Here is a 21,942-nt window from a genome sequence, read left to right on the forward strand (position 1 = left end):
ACTGCAGCCAACATCTTCCTGAGCACTTACTATACTTGCGGTACCACACTTACTGCTCTATGCGGACATGCTAATTTCATGCTTAGACTTGGACACCTGCTCGGAAACTCAGAATTTAAATCCAGTCCTTGTGTAAGGGAGCTACCTTTTTTTTTTTTTTGATAGAGGCATGTTTTTATTTATTTATTTGTTTGTTTTTTTTTGTTTATACAAGCACTGGGTACAGTCAGAAGCGCGGGAGGGTGAGAGAATTCACCAGAGCCAGAGCAGGGAGCAGAGCAGGCAGAAGGACCGAAGTACACTGCTGAGGGGAGCAGCGGGCGGCAGGAGAGGTCTGCGCGCCATGTGGGACCCTCCTCCAGTGGCCAGGGAGCAGCCGGGGATCGAACCGGCGTGCAGAGGGTGCGGGCAGCTTCGCAACCCAGCGCTCAACCGCTGCGCCACCGGGGAGGCCCTACCTTTTACATGACTGCCATTTATCAGCTACTGTCAGTCATGGATTAAATATCTGGTAACTGGGACATGGCTGCATGGAGCGGTGTGTCAGAGTTCGGGTCTCCAATAATGAGAACCAATCCTGGCCTAAAGTCTACCCCTCTATTTCATTTGCTCATTGTATCACAGAGGAAGGGAACAAGGGCATCTGGAGCCCCACCTCAGAGCAGGGTGCGGAATAGTCTTCAGGGGGGTCACATTGGACTGTGGCCTCAGCCAAAATCCCAGGCCAGGACTGGGGGTGCAAATATGGGCAGAGACAGAGAGAAGCTTGACTGGCCAGAGATGGGTCCATGACGCTTTGGGGCCTCAGGCCTCACAAGTGACCATTGACCCCTTGGTCTCCCAAACTCTGTCCCCATGACCTTTGAAGGGAGAGGACAGCTGTGAAACTAAAGGGAAAATTCAGGAAAGTCAGGTTTGTCTCTTAAAAGGCAAATGCCTGAGAAGTCAGTGTGGTGGTCCAAGCCTGGCCCTGAGCTGTGTAAACAGTGGGGAAAGGAGTAGGGTAGAGGGGGGAATTCCAGTCCTAGAACAAAATGACTCTGGGGTGAAGGTGGGAAGGAGGAGAGACCAGGCCAACACACACACACTACGTCCCCTTGCCCAGGCACAGCTGTACAATGCTACCGACAACCAGACCCGGACCCATTCTCTGTCAGGCACCGGGAGCACGGGCTGTGTGTGGAAGTGGGAGGCGGGAGGGGCAGCTTCATGCCCCTGATATTAACTCTTGGTTTTTCTTGGCACAATCATGAAGCTGTGGTTCTAGGGCCCCCAGGGTCAGGAAGAGGGAGGGGCCAGGAGGTAACTGAAAGGGGCCTCCCAAACCTGGAGGCCCCAGACCAGGCCAAAGGGAAGGGTGTCCTGGGCATCCAGAAGCCAACCTGGCCTGAGAGTGCCCTACCCAAGACCTGCAGGCTAGGGTGGGGTGGCATGGGGAAGGCCTGCTGGAGGTGGACGGGTGGGGCTCCCCTCACAGACCTGGTAGCCAGAGGCCAGAGCAGGGTCATAAATGCCCCTCACACTGGGGCTTTTGAAAGTGGGGTCCCGCCTCTCTCTTTAAATCAGGGGACCCCACCATAACCCCTATTCTGCCTTCCCCTTCAGACTACAGAGAATGGGGTGTTTAGGCAGGGCCTGGGGGTGGGCCCAGGATGAACTGCTCTTTGAACTGGCGGGACTGGTTCTGTGTCTAGCCGCCTGGGCAGTCACGGGTTGCCTGCAGGGCCTGGGAGGAGGGAGGCCTCAGGAAGGGGCCCCTCGTAAATCGTTAACTCCCATAGCCGCCTCTGCCTCTGCCTCCAGGTCCCCTAGGCCCCATCCCCAGTCGTGACTCTGGCCCTTAGAGAGCCCACCCCAGGCAAGAAGTCAGAGGTTAGAGGTTAGAGTCAAGAGGTCCCAGCACCTGGGCAAGTCCCTCCCCCAACCACATAAAGAGGGAGGTGTGTGTGTGTGTGTGTGTGTGTGTGTATGTATATATGTGTGTGTGTGTGTAAGGCCCTTTTCTCTGAGTTCAGAGCTTCTCACCCTAGTTTGCCCTCCAGGCTTCCCACTGCAGGCATGACCTTTGCCTCTGAGGGAGAGTCTGGAGCCCTGGGTGGGCCTCCCTGGGGCAGGGATGGGGGCAAGTCCCAACCCAGCCAGGCCTTATTCTCACCCAGAGTGCCAGTCCCACCCACTTCACCTCAAAGGGTGTCACCAGGACTAGACAATGAATGGGTTGAGGCAAATAACTAGATAATGTTCAGCACCAGGATAGGGCCTCTACCACTGCTCCCAGTGCTGGGGTCCCTCAAAGGAAGTAACAAAGACTGCCTTTCTGGAGGCTTTGTGCTCAATACTCTTCTTCTGCTCAATTATGTTTAGCAACCACACCCCCATTTTGTAGATTCAGAAACAGAGGTTCTGAGAAGAGAGGTGACTTACCTAGGTTGGAGCAGCTGCACTGGGCCAGGGCCAGGATTACAACCAGTCTGTGCTCTCCCTTCTCAGATTCCTGAAGTTAGGAGAAGCCCTAAAGGCAGAATGGGTCGCACAACCCCCCAGAGTAACACAGTTTGGGGGGGGGCCTGATGTGGACAGGCCAGTCAGTATATGTGGGTAGGACGTAGGGGTTCTCTGCCTCAGCTGTATGAGCCCCTCTTCTGAGGTAGCCCCCCCTCAGGTCTCAGACTCCCAGGTGTTGCCAGAGGGGGAGGCTTGGCTGCCGCTCCTCCCCCCAAGAATTCTCCTGGCCCAGACAGGTTGATGAGGGAGGATTGATGGTGCTACCACCCTTTTCACTAGAGAGGCATCTCAGAAGTAGAGGAGACGGAGACCAAAAAAAATTTTTTTTAAAATCAACTTTTAATCGAGATTGCAGATTCAGAAAAGATTCATAAGTGAAATGATTCCCTGAGGAAATATAAAAAGTTACTTACGGCACAGCTAAATTGGGCATGCTTCAATCAGGGGCTGTTGAGAAATCATTAAGATATACAAGATGCTTTCTTAGATATATGTGAGCTCTGTCAGTACGGCTGGCCGTTACCCGGGTGGGAGAGAGGGAATCTGCTCCTGAGCTGGCTTGGTGGCCTGTGTCACCTCCTCACACTCAGACCCATTGCTGGGGAAGAAGGGCAGGGTGGGGTCAGGCCCCAGGGGCCACTGCGAGGAGTTATCACCACCCAGGTGGGCCCAGAGACTGTAGCCAGGGAGAATGGAGCAGAAGGGGCTGTGGTGAGAAAGAATATTGTTGTTGTTTTTTTCAAGATTTATTTATTTATACATACAAGTGCTGGGGTACAGGCCAGAGATGCGGGGAGATGACAGTATTCACCAGAGACAGAGTAGGGAACAGAACAGGCAGATTGACTGAAATACACTGCTGAGGGGAGCGGCGGACTAGTCAGGAGAGGTCTGCTGCGCCATGTGGGTTGCTCCCTGGCTGGCCCGGGATCGAACTCGTGCTGCAGAGGCTGCAGATTGCTTCATAGTGTGGTGCTTAACCCTATGCGCCACCAGGGAGGCCCCCCAGAAAGAATATTGCTTGAAGCAGCTATCGCCTCCTTTCAACAGCATGATGGGGGGGATGAGAAGGCTAGAACTTACATCTGTCAAAAAACTAAAGCGGGGGTTCCCTCCACATCTCCTGACCCTTCTCCCTATCCCTTGGGCCAGCCCGAGGAAGTGGGCACCCTCCTTGGACACAGGAGGACCGGCGCGCGCTCTCAGATGGTGTCTGCGGGCTTTGCCTTCGGGAGCAGGCGGGTCATTACATTTGGTCCTTCTCTGCGGGGAACACCGGGAGAGTGAACCACCCTGGGGAGTTTTCAAGGATGATCACTGGCTTTTGAGAGGACGTTCTCTTCTCCCATTGCAGATGCCTTTGTTTCACGGGTGGAAGTCTTGTCTGAGGGCCAGCCCTGATCTCCTATAGCCTGTGGCAGGGACTTCTGCCCCTCACTTCCCCGTGCCTAGGGCTTTCAGGGTAAGACCAGGACATCAGTGAAATGTGGAGGGGCACTGTTGAATACCGGGCCCCCTGTCCCTTCTGTGCACTCTTGGGGGCCAGGACTCCTTGGGCGTGGAACAGAGTCAAAGCTTTAGTCATCTCTAGGCTCTGTAAGAGCCTGGTCCCTGGTTGGTGTTGAATAAACATTTACTGAAGAGGGGGGAGGGCATCAAGATGCAGCTGGGGCAACCTGTCCCATGGGGGTGGGTGTGGAAGAGAAGGGAGACAGATGAGTCTGGCCAGGGGACACTTCTCAGGCCAATCTGCCCGGGTAGCCCCCTCCATCAAATCAAGAAAGGCAAGAAACCCGAACCGGATGGTGGTGGCCACACTGCCTTGTGGGTGACCCGAACCCGATCCCGGCCAGGCCGAGGCGCTATTTTAAACCCCAGCCCGAAGCTGCCGCCTCAGCCCTCCTAGCCCATCTCTGGTTACAAAGCCACTGCCCACCTCCCAGCCACTTCCTCCTTCCCACCATGGGACCCCTCGGCTGGTGCTGGGTTCCATGTGTCTTAGAGCAGCCCTGCTCTCTGTGGGTCTTGGTTTGTCAACTGACACCAACACCCCTCTCCACCCCCTCGGCCAGGTTCACTTGGGGACCCACGGGTGTGTATTGACTAAAATTTCTCCCTCGGGTGAGTGTTCTCTCCCCCCAGAATAATGGCACACCCTGGTCAGAGAGCCTAGCATGCTGGGCTCTGATCCTGAGCAAGACCAGGATAGGGTGGATGCTAATGGGGGGAGAGGAAGCAGGTTAGACAGAAGAAAGAACTTCCCAGCAGTGAAATTATATACCAGAGAACTTTCAATGCCTGTCTGCCTGTTGAGGCAGAAAGAAGGCCCCTATGACTTCAAAGGGAGCCCCCTCCCCAATCTCTGGCTCAAGAGTTTGTTGATCCGGTGACTCAACACCATTTAGCCAGCCCACAGTGCCTTCCCCCCTCCCCTTCCTGGAGGGGCCAGTCAGCACTCAGGTGACCCAGCTGTCAGCTGGCTGGGCCCGCTGGACTTGTATCCACAATTTTTCTCCTGCTGCGGCAGCCGTGCCCACTGGCTCTGAGGCTAGCCAGGCCCACCCGTACCCCAACAGTCTAGGGGAAGGCAGCAGAGGTACTGAGGGGAGGGAGGAGGCTGATCATCCGTGTTGCTTCCCCCATCTCAAGCTGGCTGGACAGAAGGCCGCCCAGGCAGCCTGAGTATCCCCCATGACTGCACCCGCTCCGCCCCCCCCCACCCCGCCGTGTAGTCTCAGCAGTGAGGTGTTGGCACCAAGCCTGGCACAGCTGAGCAATGACGCCAACAGCCCTGCCATCTCAGGCAAGCATGGCTCCCTTTAAGCCAGCAGTTGGGGCCAGCGGGGGTAGGGGAGGGTGTCTCCCACCCTCTTGGGCCTGAGAGCTGGAGACAGGGCTGTTTGGGTAAGCTACTCCTCCACCATTGCCAAGGACCTATGGTCCTCGCCACTCTTCTAGCCCAGGAGGCTGGCCCCGAGGTTAGACCAGTGGTTCTCAACTAGGACTGATTTTGCCTCCCAGGGAATATTGGGCAGGGGCTGGAGACATTTTGGTTCTCAAAACTGGTGTTACTAATATCTAATGGGCAGAGACCAAGGGTGCTGCTGAACATACTACAATGCAGAGGACAAAGGAGTAAACCATCCAAAATGTCAATAGTGCTGAGGTTGAGAGAGAAACCCTGGGAAGAACTTCCCGGACTAATCTGGAAGCCTGGTAGGGGGGCAAGAGGCATTTAACACACACACACACACACACACACGCGTGCACACACACACACACACACACACACACAGCGCCTTGGCTTATCATCTCCCACCCGCACATGCAGAGGTCCTTCTGCCATTCTGGCTTTAAAGGCCCCTGTGACCTGAGGAAAGCGGTAAGCAGTCTGCCTGCCCACCTACCCACTCAACAGCTGGTCTTGTTAGAAAAAGTGCTCATGATGGGGGACCTGGCAAAACTCTTGTGCCCATGGAGGCAGATGCAGTCATATCCTACCTACCAGCAAGTTCTATGGAGCCTTCCACCCAAGAGGATTCTGGGCCTATGGAAAAGTGAAGGGGCTGGCGTGCCCTTATAGGTCCATCCCCAGGGGGCTGGCCCAGCCTAGGGCTTGTCTGAAGAAGTTCTGGTCTTTTACTCCTCCTCTCCCCGCCCCCTCCCATTTCTATTTAGGAGGCAGCCATGGCGGTTCAGCTCCTGTCTCTGGTTTCCTAGGGAGCTCTGCTGAAGCAGCCCAGCCTCCGTGGGTCCATCTGTCAGGGAGGCTGTTCCGCCCCATCGATTGCTGTTCCCAGGGGGCTATGCTGCTCCAGGGACCCAATGTGGCGGCCAGATAGGAGGGAACCACACCGATGGTGTGTGTGTGTGTGTGTGTTCACGCGCTTGAGCTTGGCAGCCTGCTGAGCTGAAAGGGGCTGACACTTCAGTGAGAAGGAACAGAGCTAGACAGGCATGAGAAATGCAGAGGGCCAGGGGCAGCAAGACAGGTGACTGGCTGGAGTGACCTCTGAAGCCAGCTGGTATTTCCCTCACGAATCCCTAGGACTCAGTTTTGCCTTTGGACATTACCAAATCCCCACTTGCAGAATAGCTGACATTTATTGAGCAGGAACAATGTCCAGACTTTGCACACCTCTGCTTTCACTTGAGGTTCACACCCCTCCAAAGCTGGTGCTGTTACTCTGACAGGGGAAGAGGAGGTCCAGAGAGGTTATAGCACTTGTCAGTAGCCACACAGAGGAGCTGGAGATAGAACAGGTCAGCCCGCAGGCTGTGCCCCAGCCCCAGACTGACAGCCAGGCCTAGGGGGAGGAGGCTGTGTCTGGCCAGGCAGGAGGCTGCCTTCCCCACGGAGCCGCCTCCTCCCCTGGGCTCTGTGACATCTGCCCCGCTTCCCGGCCCAGACAGCTGCCCAGAGCCACGTCAGCACTTCCACCAGGGAGTCTGGAAACTGGCTCTGCTCCTGGGCGATGGAGGACCAAGGAGGCCAGAGTCCCAGATGTGGTGACTCTAATAGAGGGTGACCCACTCAGCTGAGCAGGGGCTGAGTCTGTGGCACCTAGGACCCAGCTTCTCTGAGCCTCAGTTTCCTCAGCTTGGGGGCCTGTGTGGGGTTTGGGAAGGGGTTCAGAGGAGGATGCAGTGGCATTCTGGGTAGACAGGGAACAAACATTCCCACGCAGCCGCAATTCTGGGAGCACCCCGAGCAGTCTGCGACCACCACTGTTCACTCGCGGCTAACTGGTCATTCCGCGGGGATCCTGTGGGGAAGTGTCTGTGCCTGGCCAGGGCCCAGCACCGGCTGGCTGGGGCCAGAGATAGCCGGCGCCTCCCGGAAAATCATTAGCATCTGTTTGGGCCACAGCAAAGTTGGCCCGGCGGCGCCTCCTCCTGCCGGAAACGGCCAGCGCCCCCACCAGGGCGAACCGGCTCACGGGCCTCAGCCCCTCCCGGGGTCCCGCTTAAACTCGTGCGGCCACGCCGGCCGCAGACGCAGGGGCCCTGGGGACGGCCGCAGGTTGGGCAGGCGGGGGTCGCACCGTCGGGGGCGTCCTGGCGCAGAGTGGGCGGTTCGGTCCGAGCTCCGGGCGATCCAGACCAGCTCTTGTCGGCACCCGCGCTGGCGGCAGCCCAGGGAGTGTGTGGAAATGACACCGCCAGGGCGGCGGAGATCCCCCCTCCTGACATTGGCTGGAAAGTGGAGCAGCTCGTCAGGGACAATCAATGGCGATCGATCGCCGCGCGGCGCGGGCGGACAGCACGGGGGAGGGGCAGTGGGCCTGGCAGGGGTGGGGGTACCCTGGCCGAGGTCAAACTACAAACAGACCCGCAAAGGGGCACAAAAGGGTCACACCAACACACAATCTGTACAAGGGAACCATCACCACGGGCCACTCGGGATGCATACTCAGCACATGCAGTTACACCACAACTGTACCTGCCACAAGTCACTCCACAACGGGGTCAAATAAAAGGTCCATATGGATACACAATAGGGCCACAGACCCGCAGCAGTGCCACCATATAACAATTACCACACAACCAGTTCACCTCACTACAAAGATGACCCTACAATACACACCCACAACATCACCAGGACACAAAATGAGTAATACTTAATTCCAATCATTGGTCTCAGCCACACAACAGCAGCGGGTTACATACCCTGACTGCACAACAAAGTCATCCAAGAAAGCAAAAAGTCATGTAGCCAGATTATATACCTCAAAGAACATCCTCCAATTAGGCCTTACACTACACAACAAACGCTGGCAACACAATGGGATCAAGAACCAAGTATGCAACAGGGGACAAGTAGCTCCCTGGCTAAGACACAGATGCAGCGGTGGCACAGCCTGCGTGTGGCACAACAAACGAATACTGTGGCATAGGCAAACCAGCAAACTTACAAGGCCAGGCACATGGTAAATGTTCAAGACACAAGAGGGTCTTGGGACCATTACTGGTGGTCGTACACTACCTAGCGACATAATGGCTTATGGCTGTGCTATTTAAGAGCCCCACTTTTCTCCAGACAGGTCCATTCTTCTCCAGGAAACTGATGCGCCCCAGCAAAACTAGTTCTGCCATTACACACACCCGGGAAACACAACACACACTGCTCACCCACCCACACAGTGGCCGCGCATTATCACTTCCCCTGGTACAGTCACACCCACCACAGACACTCTGGGACTTTGGTGGGGAAACCGCCCTAAATATCTCACCAGGTGCAACTCAACTAGTACACAGCTACTGGCCCCATTTCCTGCCACTCTCACAGAGCTCTAGAACACAAAGCTCATCCCTCCCAGGGGTGACCCACTCAGTTACAAAGGGTCCCAGAACCTCTTGTAAGTTTCCTGAGGCCCATTGCTAACCAGTCCCTCCTCTCCATGCCTTCATTTCCCCATACCGAAACGGAGACCTCAGTTCCCGGGTCCCCACAACACCCCTAATCCAAGCAGGAAACAGGGCTGGCCCCCTGATCTCAGCAATTTACCCATCCCCACCCCAATTCCCTCTGTGCATGTGTACGGGAGCAGGGCCAAGATCTGTCATTCCTTCAACACACCCTTAACAGGCCACGTTTGTGTTTTCAATGCAGGGCCCAGCTAGGCTGTAGCCCTCACTTCCTCCAGTTCAGGCCTGAGCCTCCCAGGGACTTTCAAGAATCCTTTGCAGCCAGGGCGCTTCCCCCTAAAGGTTCCACCCAATAAGACTTCCAACAATTCCTAGTTTTGCCTGGCTATGTGACCATGGCCATTCCCTCACCTCCTTGTGCTGGGATCCCAAGTCCTGGGGGCTGCTGCAACAAGACTATACAACACCTCACTTTGCTCATGTGTACGCACACGCACGCGAGACACACACACACACACACACGGACAACACCTCACTTTGCTCATGTGTACGCACATGCACGCGACACACACACACACACACACACACACAGAGGCCTGTGATCTAAAACCAGGAAGCTAAAGCTAGGATCTTGGCTTGTGGGCTTTGCTACAATTACCCATGGCTCTTGCAACCTTATTGGCAGTACTGGAAAACAGCTGGTGGAGGTCTGGTCTCCCTCCACAACACATCCCCCAAGTGGCTAAAGCAACTCTTGCCACCACTCCCTCTAGGGTTTTATTCACCAGAAGGGGTACCTGGACTCCCCATTTGTCCCCCAAGAGAATCAGAGGGACAGACGCTGGTCAGGAACATGCAAGGCTGGCCAGGATATTCATCCAAATGTCTACCCATTCTGTTTGTAGACATACTTTTATAAATCTTGTCAAGTGGTTAATGTTAGCTATGGGCCCCAAATTGGTCTGGACAACCTGCCCTAAGTTCCTGGGTACCAAGAGCTGGTTCTACTCAAAAGATCGAAACTCCCGCTTGCGTAAGAATCTGAGAGATGCCCCACTGTCCATGCCTGCCACCTCCCTCCCTGATTCCTTAAATAGCCAGTCACAGAACTTTTTTTCTCTAACACTGTCTATGCACCAGGCGGGAGGCCAAGCACCCATTTTCTAAGTGAGAAAATCAAGCAAGAGGTTAGTTGTCTAAGAATATACAACTGAAAAGGCTTGGGCCTATGATTTAAACTCAGATTTGACTCCTGTTCCTCAAAGGCTTGGATTCACACCCATATGCATAAACACTAAGGAATGTTCATGCTCACAATCTTCTCACAAGTTCCTGTGCACATGGGCACCCCCTCCCGCGTATACTCACACACATGTAGGCCTACACGTTCCCACGCCTGGGGCCTTGTCAGCCACATTCTCCATGGCTCCCTCCCTCTAACAGGGACAGGGCCAGGCAGGGAGTCCACATTCCCAGGTTTCCGCCCTGACCCTGAACCCCACCCCCCTTCTCCACTCAGAGCACACATTCCTCCTGCTGCAGCCAGATAACCAGCCCCAGGGGGAGGACTGGAAGAGAGCAAGGCATTCTGGGGACCAGGCCGCTGGCTCTACTCTGGGCTGTTCAGACCAATCTCTACATCCTGGGTCTGGCATGATAGGAAGTCAGGAGCTTTCCCTCCATGTAGTTCCCACATTCTCCAGCCAGAACTAGATCCAAGGCCTCCTCCTTTATTTTTGGGACTTAGGTCCAGAGTTTCACATTCCAGGAAGGGTCCCCAGGGTGCCCCAACTCACCTTTTGATGCAAAGTCACTCACAGTTAGGAAATAGAGCAGGTCTTGGGGAGTCCCCAGAAAGCCTTTCTACCTGAGTCTCTCCGCAAATGAAGTCTTGGGTTTTCCAGGCCTCAACTGTCCCTAGGCAGCTTTCCCATCTGGGGGTAGTGGTGGTAATTCTCACAGCTCTGCCTGGGGTGCAGCCACTCAGCGGGCTCAGCAAATCTGGAGATATTTGCATACCCAGATGGCCAAGCTTGGGATTTCAAAGAATTCCCCAAGAAGAGGCAGCTGGCTTCCGGGTAGTGGCCCTGGAGGCTCACAGCTGTTGGGCTGGAAGACTGGAGAGCCAGGGGCCCCCAAACACAAGAAAGATTGAAAAGGACAAGGGAAGACCATTTCCCCGCTCCTGTCATCTTAGCTTTGCCCTTCCAGTCTCCACCCCTCGGGGTATGAAAACCTTTCCCTGGTTACCCAGAGTAGGTGATCCATAGACAACTGGAGCAGGCTAGTTGGCTGGAGTCACGGGGACTGCCTGCCTCTTGGGAAAAGGTAACAGTGGGCACCAGGCCAAGACCTGCCAGAGATATGAGATCCCCTTGTTCATATGAAGCAATGGACAGGCCTTGGTTCCTGTGCAACCTACAGTCAGGTGGGCAAAGGCCCTCACTTGGACCCTACTAAGCTGTCTACATAGAGAGATATGGCTCCTCTATCAACAGGAAGGGCAGAGGGAGAGGGGAGCTGGTGGGGCTTGCCACTTTTGGCAGGTTTTGGGCTAGTGTGTTCCTTCACTGTGACCAAGCTAAGATGGAGCCTGACTTAACGAAGCACTGGCCCATCTAGTTCTGGATGAACTGTGAACAAAACCAAGTGGACACAGGCCTCCCCACACCAACCAAAATCCCCACTCAGTTCTGTCCAAGCAGATTTACTGACCACCGACCGGCCTCATGGTTGTTACAGCTGTGGGTCACCACTGCCCTCTGCTGGCCACTCAGGCACTAGCACCCACTCAGACACAGGCTCACTCTACCCAGGCAAATACACTTCAGTCACCTCCTCCATCTGTGGGCACACCCATCCAGCTGTCAGGTGGTGGCAGGGATAGGATGTAGAGATGAGTCCAGGGACACAGCGTATCAGAGTATAAATCAGAAAGGAATTCTGCCACCCTCCCCAAAATGCATTATCTAAATTTCAAAAGTGCCTTTTCTATCCATACTAGAGGCTGAATTCACCCTTATGAAAATGGTACCTGCCTCACAATCTTTACAATGTACCCAAAGCTTTCCCCATCCCCCCACTCCTCTTATGTCCCCCCCCCCCAACCCATCCTCCAAGGGAAAGCTGGGCTGAGATGGAATGGAGTCATCTTTCCAAAGAGTTCAACTTCTCTGGAAGGTCTGAGAAAGCCTTGGTTCCCCCGTCCCCACACTGTAGTAGGTGACTGGAAACCCTGGTGCCCTTCGACCTGGGCTCCGTGACCCTAAATACAACACCCTTTCCAAAGCAGCCACACTTCCCAAAGACAGCAGCAGTGGTCAGGGAAACAACCTACAGGTATTATCCCTTAATTAGGTAGCCTAGCTTTCGCCAACTACCTCAAGCATGGAACATCTTTTGACACACCTGAGATGGTGCCGGCTTTGGAGCCAAAACGTGAGAGTGTATTTGTGGCTCTCTAAAAACCCCCAAGTCAGGGACCTAAGGAGTTCTGCAGCTTCCAAAGCTACCATCATAGTTCTTATGGAAAACAGCAAACCTGAGAAAGCTGGCAATTTGGGGATTAGCTAAGGTCAACAAAACTATACCCTCCCTACTCACTATTGTTATCTAAAGGTTATACAATTTGGGGCAGGGGGAGTACTTGTAAGACTTGTCAATTTTTAAATGCTTAGGAAGAACTCCAAATAGGAGAACAAGTGACTCAATGGCAGCTGTCACCCCTCACAGCCTTAGAGAACTCTGAAAAGGAGCAAAGAACATTCACCAACGCTAGGGCTGCTCTTTCCTGGACAGGAGGAGCGGTCTCCTCCCAAGAAGATGGGCCAGGCACACAGTGGTTTCTTCTTGGCCTTCCCATTGCTTTCAGAGCATACTGCAATCAGGAGCCTGTCCTTGAGGAGGCCACTCTACCAGCAACACCTTACACAGGTTGAAAGACAACAGACCTCTACTTGATTGAAAACTATGAAGATGATGCTTTGTTACTACAGTATTCATAGTTTTACATCTGCTAAAGACATATAACACTTTACCTTTTCTGCAGGTGCAGCTCTACAAATAATTTGAAGATGAAAAATGATCACTTTGTCACAAAAAATATCTGGCTCTGCCTCAACCAGTTTAGGAGCAGTCACTGAGAAAAGGCAAAGCTAGTTGATTTGTTACACATTCAGCCACTGAGGTCAAAGGGTATAAAGGCTTTTTAGTCAGTTCCAACCTTTGAGTTTTCCCACTTATATTGACTAAGGTAAGATATGGCAAGAGCGGGAGAATATATTTGATTCATGAATATTAACCCTAAGAAAGTGATCCCATAGCCAGTTTTCACATTTCTAAGTCCATCCCAGGAATTGGCCTGGAAATATTCACAGGGGACTGAATACCAACTACTTAGACCAGCGTTGGCTAAGATTAGGATAAGGCTTTTTTTTTTTTTTTTTTTAAGATTTAGCCATTATGCACATAAGAGCTGGGGTACAGGCTAGAAGTGTGGGGGGAAGAGGATTCACCAGAGACTGAGTGGGGAACAGAACAGGCAGATTGACCAAAGTATACTGCTGAGGGTAGCAGTGGGCGAGCCAAGAGAGGTCTGCTGCGCCATGTGGGTTGCTCCCTGGCTGGCCGGGGGATCGAACTTGTGCTGCAGAGGCTGTGGACAGCTTCAAAGGTTGCATCTTAACCCTTTGCGCCACCAGGAAGGCTCCTTAGGAAAAGGCTTTTAAGGAAGGCATTTTGCAGGGTACAGGGTAACTCAGAGCCAGTTTTCATCTAAATACATGCTTATCATAAGGAAAAAAAAAAAAAATTCAGGAGTGTCCCAAAGGAAGTCTATTTTTAATTCTTCTTGGTCGTACATAAATTGCACGTTGGATAGTTTGTTACCTTCACAGATTATTTTTATATTGAAAACATGCTTGCTCTTACATGACATCACACCCAGTAAAATAATCCATAACTTAAAAGAGTGTTTCACAAAGGAATCAAAGGAAGATGGATCCTTAAGACTAACAATTTTGTGCATGGTTAATAAAGATGCATATTCCTGAGTAAAGAAAGGAAAGATGTTCATAATTTAGAAGACCCAGGAACTGATGAACCCAGTCATTGGGGTATTAAGGGTTATCTTAAGCAGATTGAGACGTCAGTTTCATCTTATTGCAAACAAGGGACAGTTACAGTTGATAGGCTTTCTAACTATGGTTTAGAAATAGTTCTCCTGACTACCTACTAAGGGCTCAAAGTGACTTATCAAAGCAAAGAGGAATGATTCAAAAAGTGAAATATTGTAGGGCCTCCCTGGTGGCGCAAGGGGTTACGTCTCAGCACTATGAAGCGATCCACAGCCACTGCAGCTTGTAAGATTCCCAGACAGGGAGCTAACCCACATGGCACAGCAGCCCTCTCCTGTCTTGCCCACTGCTCCCCTCAGCAGTATATTTCAGTCAATCCCCCTATTCAGCTTCCCACACTTTGGTGAATCCCCGCACCCCCACCCCCTGGCCTGCACCCCAGCTCTTGTATGCATAAATAAATAATTTTTTTTTAAAAGTGGAATATTGTAGCAGTAGGAAATAGAAAAGGAATATCTCTATTGCTAGGTCAGTGCAGAAATCATGGGTCCCTGTCTGACTACTACGATATCTACAGATATCTTCTGTCTACAGACCTCCCTGATGTTCCCTATACTTCATATAGTTTTACAACAAAAACAAGACTGCTCCAACTACTGCTTGGGCACGCTATGTTAAGCAAAGGGAACCCATAAACTTGATTTTCTCTTGCAACCTCACCTCACCAAGATAATCAAGGTTACGTCAGCCTAATTTCCACATGTGATAAAGTCAGACATTCCTATAAAAAGTAATATGATTCCAGATGAGAACCAGCCTGAGTGACACACTTTTGTGAGCAGGGGAAGCAGCCTCCTTTGCTGAGTCTTCACTTTAGCTGAGGTATATGTATGCAGACTATATGTTCCATACTCAATTAAGCGAGACCAAAATGCATGCAAGGGTCTAATGTTTGTGACCATGTAAAACCCGTTCGCTGGGCACACGAGGATGGCTTTTATTTAGCGAAATATACTTAACAGCATGCTTGTGAAAATATCTACATTATAACCAAATAAATGGTAATATGCTGGCTGCTCTCTGACAGACAACTAAAGAGCTGTTTTTTGGGGATCTGAGCCACTGACCCATAGTCGACAATACAGTTAATAGCAAGCAAAAAAGTGAATTCCCACCTGCTCATGATACTGACAATATGGGGTGATTGTAGGTTAGAGCACAATTTTAACTCCCTTCCCTACAACTGTTAACAATCAAACTTTCTTTGCAAAGTCAAGACTCTAGAAATGCTAGTGAAGCCAGTAGATAAAATGCAGCACTTTAAGAGGTTACAGGTTGTGTCACACTTTAGTTCCAAGATGGAGTATTGACATTGAGAGATAAGACAAGTTAAACAAGTTTAAAACCAAAAGCAGTGGACATTTATTCCTCAATTTTTGTGCAAGAGTGTAAAGATGCATTTGAAAGAACTTGGTGACTAGAGAGCGTCTGCTATGGCCTCAGGCTGGCCTGGTTTACAATTAGATTAGGAGAGAATAAAAGGTAACTTGCCTAGTTCACACGAATGATGTTTCTGGCAAACACAGTTGTTTACAAGTTTCAAACTACATTTTACTAGAGTCATGGGAAGACTTCAAAAAGCCACATACAGTACAATTTAAAATTGGATGAACATCCTGCAAATGTTAGTGCAAAGTAATTATGTAGACTCTCCAATACAAGATTGTGCTCATGTTTCCCAGGTTTGGTCAATGTTTTTCTTTTACAATCACAATCACAGAAGCTTAACTTACCAAATAGCAATGCCTTTGTGTTTTATGGCCTATGTACCAAGGGAATGTCACAGATTTTGAAATGCAGCTTAGTTTCATTAATAAAGCAAATTTCTTAATTAGTTTAACAGTCATGTTCCTGGAATACTGCACATTCATGGAAATGCTTTTAAGCTTATGCCCTTATCTTGTTCAGTAAAATTACTTTCAAGATAGCCTTTTTACTATGTAAACTGGAGTTGTTTCATGATTTTGAAATGCAACCAGTATAAATGAAAACATTTCAGGGGTGGGGGATAAAATCCACCACTAATCTCGGCTAGACAAAATTCTTAAAATTAAAAAGCCTATTCACACAAAATTTTATGTAATGACTGTAGTAATCAGTTTATTACACAGATTAATCATTCTTGAACGTACAAGCTCCAGAGGAGCAATTGGGTCTTTAAATATACACAAGTATTTCCATCAAATGAATTTTCACCCTTACATCCAGAGAGACCTAAGCAGTTAAAAACATAAGAAAAATAAGAGCTATTAGCTATGTATTAACTGAGAAACCACATACAAACCAAAGAATATGGAGGAGAGAAAAGGGGGCTGAAAGGATGAAAGTTGAAGGGTGAGGAGATGTAAAAGAGTTGGGAACAAAGCCCATCACACTTCATATACTAATAGCTCCAATCCATTTAATTGTTGACCAGTTAAACTTAGACCTTAAAATACAGGATGTGGGTAGAGTTTAATCTGGTTGGTCATAACTTTCACCTAAGACATAGTAGGTCCTTCAAATAAAATGAATACAGAAATAGCTTTGTGTTCTTCACCTTGCTTTTCATAACTGTTTTGAGTTTAAAAGAATTCCACTTAATTACAATCTCCTACAGGTCAGTGGAGCTTTTCTCCCCCATCCAAGCACACACCATACCTACCACCCCTCACCTTGCCGTTATCCAAATTTAAGTCAAATATGGAAGTTTTTTAGTCTCACACCTAGGTTACGCCTGGAGAACTGGCTTGTCACACATACACTTCTCTGCTAGGAGGCAATGTTGGTACAGAAGTACAGTATTTCTAGTTTGTTGTTCCAAGTATGTACAACACGCAGCACTGCTGTATCAGGTAAACATGTGCACAGGGGAAGATGAGGCGTGGGCTCATAGAAAGCAGTCAAATGGAAATCAAAAGGACTTTCTCTTTCAGAGTTCCCCTATCTTTATTTGTAGAGGTTATCCAATAATTTCTTTAATTACATCGCATACTTCTGAGTCCATTCCCGAGCTATTCTGTTGTACCTGTGCACACAAAGAGAAGCTTGGCTTAACATAGGTGAGGAGTTGGAGGCGACAGGTTTCACTTATTATCTCATATAATAACCTGAGGGGAATACCTTACAGTACATTCAAGCAAAATGACCTTCGAACCCCACATTTCTAATAAGCTTTTATTCAATGACAGTGGGGAAAAGGTGAAAAATGTAAAACAAAGTCCTATAAATGCTACTAATAAAGGATCTTGATGGCATACCCTTACAGTTATGCTTGATCAAACCCATTTCTAAGGATGATTTTCAACCCTTGACTCTTTTGTCTGGAGTTCCTGAAAGAGTGTAATTTTGTATCATATGGCTCTTAAAATCATATACTAATAGTGATTAAACTGGCATAATACTTCCCTCTAATTAATAAAGCAACTAGTTCTTCATTAAAAGAAGGTAGATCTTTTTTTTAACACTTTGGTTGCTAAGATGAATTCTTTGAGCAATTTAATTGCTAAAAATTATCGCTCCAGAACATTCTAGTTGTAAAATAAACAGGGTAAAAGATTCTACATTTTTTATTAAAAAAGGGATGCAGTAAAGTTATGCTGAATATTACCACCACAATGACTTGGGAAATGCCTTTTAGTAGGCATTCATGCTCACAATTCTAGACAATAGACAAAAGAGTTCTCAATCGAAATAAATTTATCCATGAATAAATTCACTAACAGAAAAAGCATGATTTAATTTTATTCTGAATGCAGTCAGAAATACATGACTATAGACACTACTCAGATATAAACACAAATTAAGAATTAACTATTAGGAATCCCCTGTTCCTGGTTTAAGTCCATGAAAAAAGACTATCTATAGTCCTCTTTAATAAAAAAAATAAATAATTCCTTAATATTTTAGGTTTTAATTCTAGAAAATGATCCACTCTCATGTAATACACAAAACAAAAAGGGATTAGAACCCTTTCACATACTATCTTTTTTGCTATCCTGGCCTTTTTCAGTAATTCATGTAAGTTCATTTGTAAAACTGGAACTTTCAGGTCTTGTGGTATTTATTCACTTTATTTTTTAGAGTATGCCAAATGATAGAAAATCAATTCCCTTTCCCCATTACAATTTACAAATACTTGCATAAGACATCGGGATACTGGAAAATACAACATAGAAAAGTTTTTCTACACAGTAGCTGTCATATGAAGTAATTAGATGATCAGCATACATTTACTTACAATGATACTCAATGCAAATATTCTACTCTTTCCCCCATATGAATATATTAAGTGAAAACAGTAGGTTTTCATTTTAAACATATGGCTATAATCTGCCCTTAGTTAAAGGCTCCATCCTATCGGATACTTTTTAGTCTCCAGGCCATACTTACTTTTCGCTATCTGTTTTGTAGATCCGAGCAATCTCAGGCACTAAAGGATCATCTGGATTGGGATCACACAACAGAGAACAGATGGACAAGAGTACTAGAATGAAAAAGAATATAAATTAACAGAGGATAAAAGTAAAGGGTTGAAAGAAACACGAGATGCCAACACATGAGAAATATTTTACGATTTATTGATCTTCCACTGCTAAGGTAGTTAAGTGCTACCTAACTTTATAGTAATTGTAATCAAAAAAGATCCTAAGATGATTTTTTTTATGCCTGAACCCCTAAGGAGCTGGCCCAGGCTGGTGAAGTAACTTACTGAATGTCCCTAACTAGTGAGTAATTACAATGGAATTAGAATTCAGGTCTTCTAAATCCTTGACTTTAGTCTTTGAATTCATAGTCCATAAAAAGTTCAATTTTTAGAGACCTATGTTCAGGGATAAATATTTTCAAAATTCCAAAGATAACCACAGTACTAAATACCCCCTTTTTTTTTAAACTATTAATACTCTTAGAAATGACAACTATGAAACCCAACAATCACTGCTTTCTCAACAGCAGGTACTACATTCAGATATAATAGATTTGTTTCATTTTTAGTTGGAAATAATTTAGTGTGAGAACATAAAAGCTAGTAGGAGCCACTTAATGGGGCTGTTCAAACTTATTACAGAGGATACAACATACTTCTACCTAAAGTTTCAAATTCTTTTCAGTGATGACTTAGAGAGTATCATCTCAGCCATTTCCTCAGTGACACCTGGAACATAGCAGACAAATCTTAATAGTACAAGTTCTTCGGTTCAAATTTATTAACTTATGTATTCCTTATTGAATGCAAAGGAGTTACATTAAGTCCAATGATCTCTGACATACAAATATATTCCAATTTTTATATTCTGATGCTAACAGAATTCAGTTATCTGATTTTTCTCTAAAGTTCTATAGCAAGCACAATGACTCAGCCCACTCTACTTCTAAATCATCAAAGTTAGCAGGAAAAGGACTTATTCATTGTCTTATCAAATCTATTCTATAGCGGTCAAGGGCTTCTGAGCAGTAAAGAATAAATTTACATGCCCTTTATCATTCAGCCTGTTAACAAAAATTTCCTTGCCTTAAGAGTATATGGAAAATAAAAACATCAGGAAAGATGTTTTCTGACTCTTCATTCCTGTTGCCCACAATTCTGGCAGATGGCATTCCCAAAACATCTTCTCTTCCCATTGTCAGGTGTATCACCTGATGCCCTCTTCAAGCACAGAATATTCTAACAGCAATTAGGAAAAAATTCATGTATTTCCTGGAAATGACAACAGGGAGTTACAGATTTTTGAATGCTTATAAAAGTATTAATTACAGAAGAAACTTTTCCTGTCTATCAAACTGACAAGAGTGTACTATTGAATCTTCACCTAAATTAGACATACAACCCCCAAATTACCATCTGTAACAAACTCCCTTTACTTATTTTTCCAATTATTCTAATAATGCAATTTTAAAAAAGACACATTCTAAAGAAATAGCTTCTCTGACTTTCTTTCCAGGAAAGGGAGATGGGGTGGTAGTTATTTGGACCTAGTGAATAGATTCTTTATACACTATTTAGTTCCTATAATTCACAGAAATTTGATTTTGGCTTATAATGAATTACACTTTCTTTCTCTATAAAGAGAATAATTCCGACTTCTACCAACCTGCACAGACTCTTCTTTGCAGGACTAAATTGTTTTAACTTATAGATACAGTCTTCATCAGTGTATACTCATTTTCATTTGTGTCATAACTCAGTCACTTTCAATTCTAAAAACATAAAATCAAGTGGTTTTATGGCATTCTAAACTGCTTCCTTTTTTTTTTTTGCTGTTCATTTTTTCTTTTTATTAGTTTTTTTTTTAAATAATAAATTTTATTTTTATATTCCCCATACAATTGCAGCCCCCCCATTCTGACCCCAATCCCTCCCCTCCTGCCCCCGCCCCCCTAAAAGTGTCTCTGGTTCGTAGTTTTTTGTTGATTTTGATTTTCACTTTCTTACAGTTATTCGTTTTCCTGGTCCCTTATTTAAGTTTTCTAGATTCCTGCTATGAGTGAGACCATCCGGTATTTTTCTTTTTCTTTTTGGCTTATTTCGCTGAGCATGATCCCTTCCAGTGCCATCCATGTTGCTGCAAATTGCATGTGTTTATCTTTTTTGAATGCTGAGTAATATTCCATGGTATATATGTACCACATCTTCTTGATCCAGTCATCTATTTTTGGGCATTTGGGTTGTTTCCAAAGCTCTAAACTGCTTCCTTTTAAGTTTTCTGTATATTTAGGTTCCTCTACTCAAAGTGGAGGTAAACCTGGTTAAAATAATTGGCCTCAAAAACTGACTATATGTTAGGGCCTCCCCGGTGGCGCAACGGTTGAGCGCTGGGTTGCAAAGCTGCCCGCAGCCTCTGCGGCGCCGGCTCGATCCCCGGCTGCTCCCCGGCCACCAGAGGGTCCCACATGGTGCGCAGACCTCTCCTGCCGCCCACTGCTCCCCTCAGCAGTGTACTTCGGTCCTTCTGCCTGCTCTGCTCCCCGCTCTGGCTCTGGTGAATTCTCTCACCCTCCCACGCTTCTGACTGTACCCAGTGCTTGTATAAATAAATAAATAAATAAATAAATAAATAAATAAATAAATAAATGTTTAAAAAAAAAAAAAAAAAAAAAAAACCAAAAAACCTGACTATATGTTAAAGGGATAATCACACACAGGATTCAGGCCTTTCACAAGATTGCTTGCCATACATTCATGAAGGAAGCAGCTAAATTATGAAACCAGGTATGCTAATACAATCAAATTCAACAAAATGCACTGCAATTATTTTAAAAGATAGCTAGCTATCCAGAGAGAGCAGGCCAAAGTCAAATTAACACAAAATAATTGTGATATCAAATAACCGAAAAATCAAAACTGGGCACAGAGGGTAAGGGGGAAAAAAAGCTATGGTAACTTTAAAAAAAAAAATCATTTATTTTATTTATTTACGTATACAAGAGCTGTGGGGTGTAGGCCAGAGGTGCAGGGGCTGTGGGGGTGGGGAAGCAGTGTGTGAGAGGATTCACCAGAGGCAGAGTGGGGAGTAGAACAGGTGGACTGACTGAAATACACTGCTGAGGGGAGCAGGAGGTGAGACAGGAGAGGTCTGCTGTACCATGGGGGTTAGCTCCCTGCCTGGGATCCAACTCATGCTCAGTGGCTGCCTATAGCTTCATAATGCTGAGACTTAACCCCTTGCACCACCAGAGGGGCCCTATAGTAACATTTTTAGCTATGGAGAGACACACATTATTTCAACTCTCTTGGTCCCATTACTAAATTTATATCTCTATTGCTACTTGGTGAAGAAGGAACAACCAGGTCAGGAAATCATAAGGATAGTTATATGAGCACTGTTACAAGCAATCCTTGCATTGCAAGGGGTTCAACAAAAAGGAGAGAGGCCATTTATCTGGAAAACTGTAGGAAAAAAACTTTCTAATTCATTCGTCTAGTATATTGCTTTTATAGTGTGCATTAGGATCT

At 47.5% G+C, this 21,942-nt stretch overlaps 1 protein-coding gene across 3 annotated transcripts in view; it reads right to left on the reverse strand.

Moving 5' to 3' along the window:
- Nucleotides 1-15,347: 15,347 nt before the first annotated feature.
- UBE2D2 (ubiquitin conjugating enzyme E2 D2) overlaps nt 15,348-21,942 on the reverse strand; it is a 52,331-nt gene continuing 45,736 nt past the window's right edge. Inside the window, exons 6-7 of one of the 3 annotated variants that reach the window (XM_037509174.1) lie at nt 18,381-18,474; nt 15,348-17,016 (exon numbers count right to left, since the gene is read on the reverse strand). In XM_037509174.1, the coding sequence (XP_037365071.1) occupies nt 16,971-17,016; nt 18,381-18,474 (140 nt within the window). In that variant the 3' untranslated portion in view covers nt 15,348-16,970. Of the gene's footprint in view, nt 17,017-18,380; nt 18,475-19,070; nt 19,144-21,942 lie in introns of those variants that run through there. The other 2 variants (XM_037509175.2, XM_054694336.1) reach the window with 2 other exon arrangements.

Source organism: Talpa occidentalis, unplaced genomic scaffold (assembly GCF_014898055.3).
Source record: "Talpa occidentalis isolate TD23 unplaced genomic scaffold, MPIMG_talOcc4v2.1 talOcc4.13, whole genome shotgun sequence".
Lineage (NCBI taxonomy): Eukaryota > Metazoa > Chordata > Mammalia > Eulipotyphla > Talpidae > Talpa > Talpa occidentalis.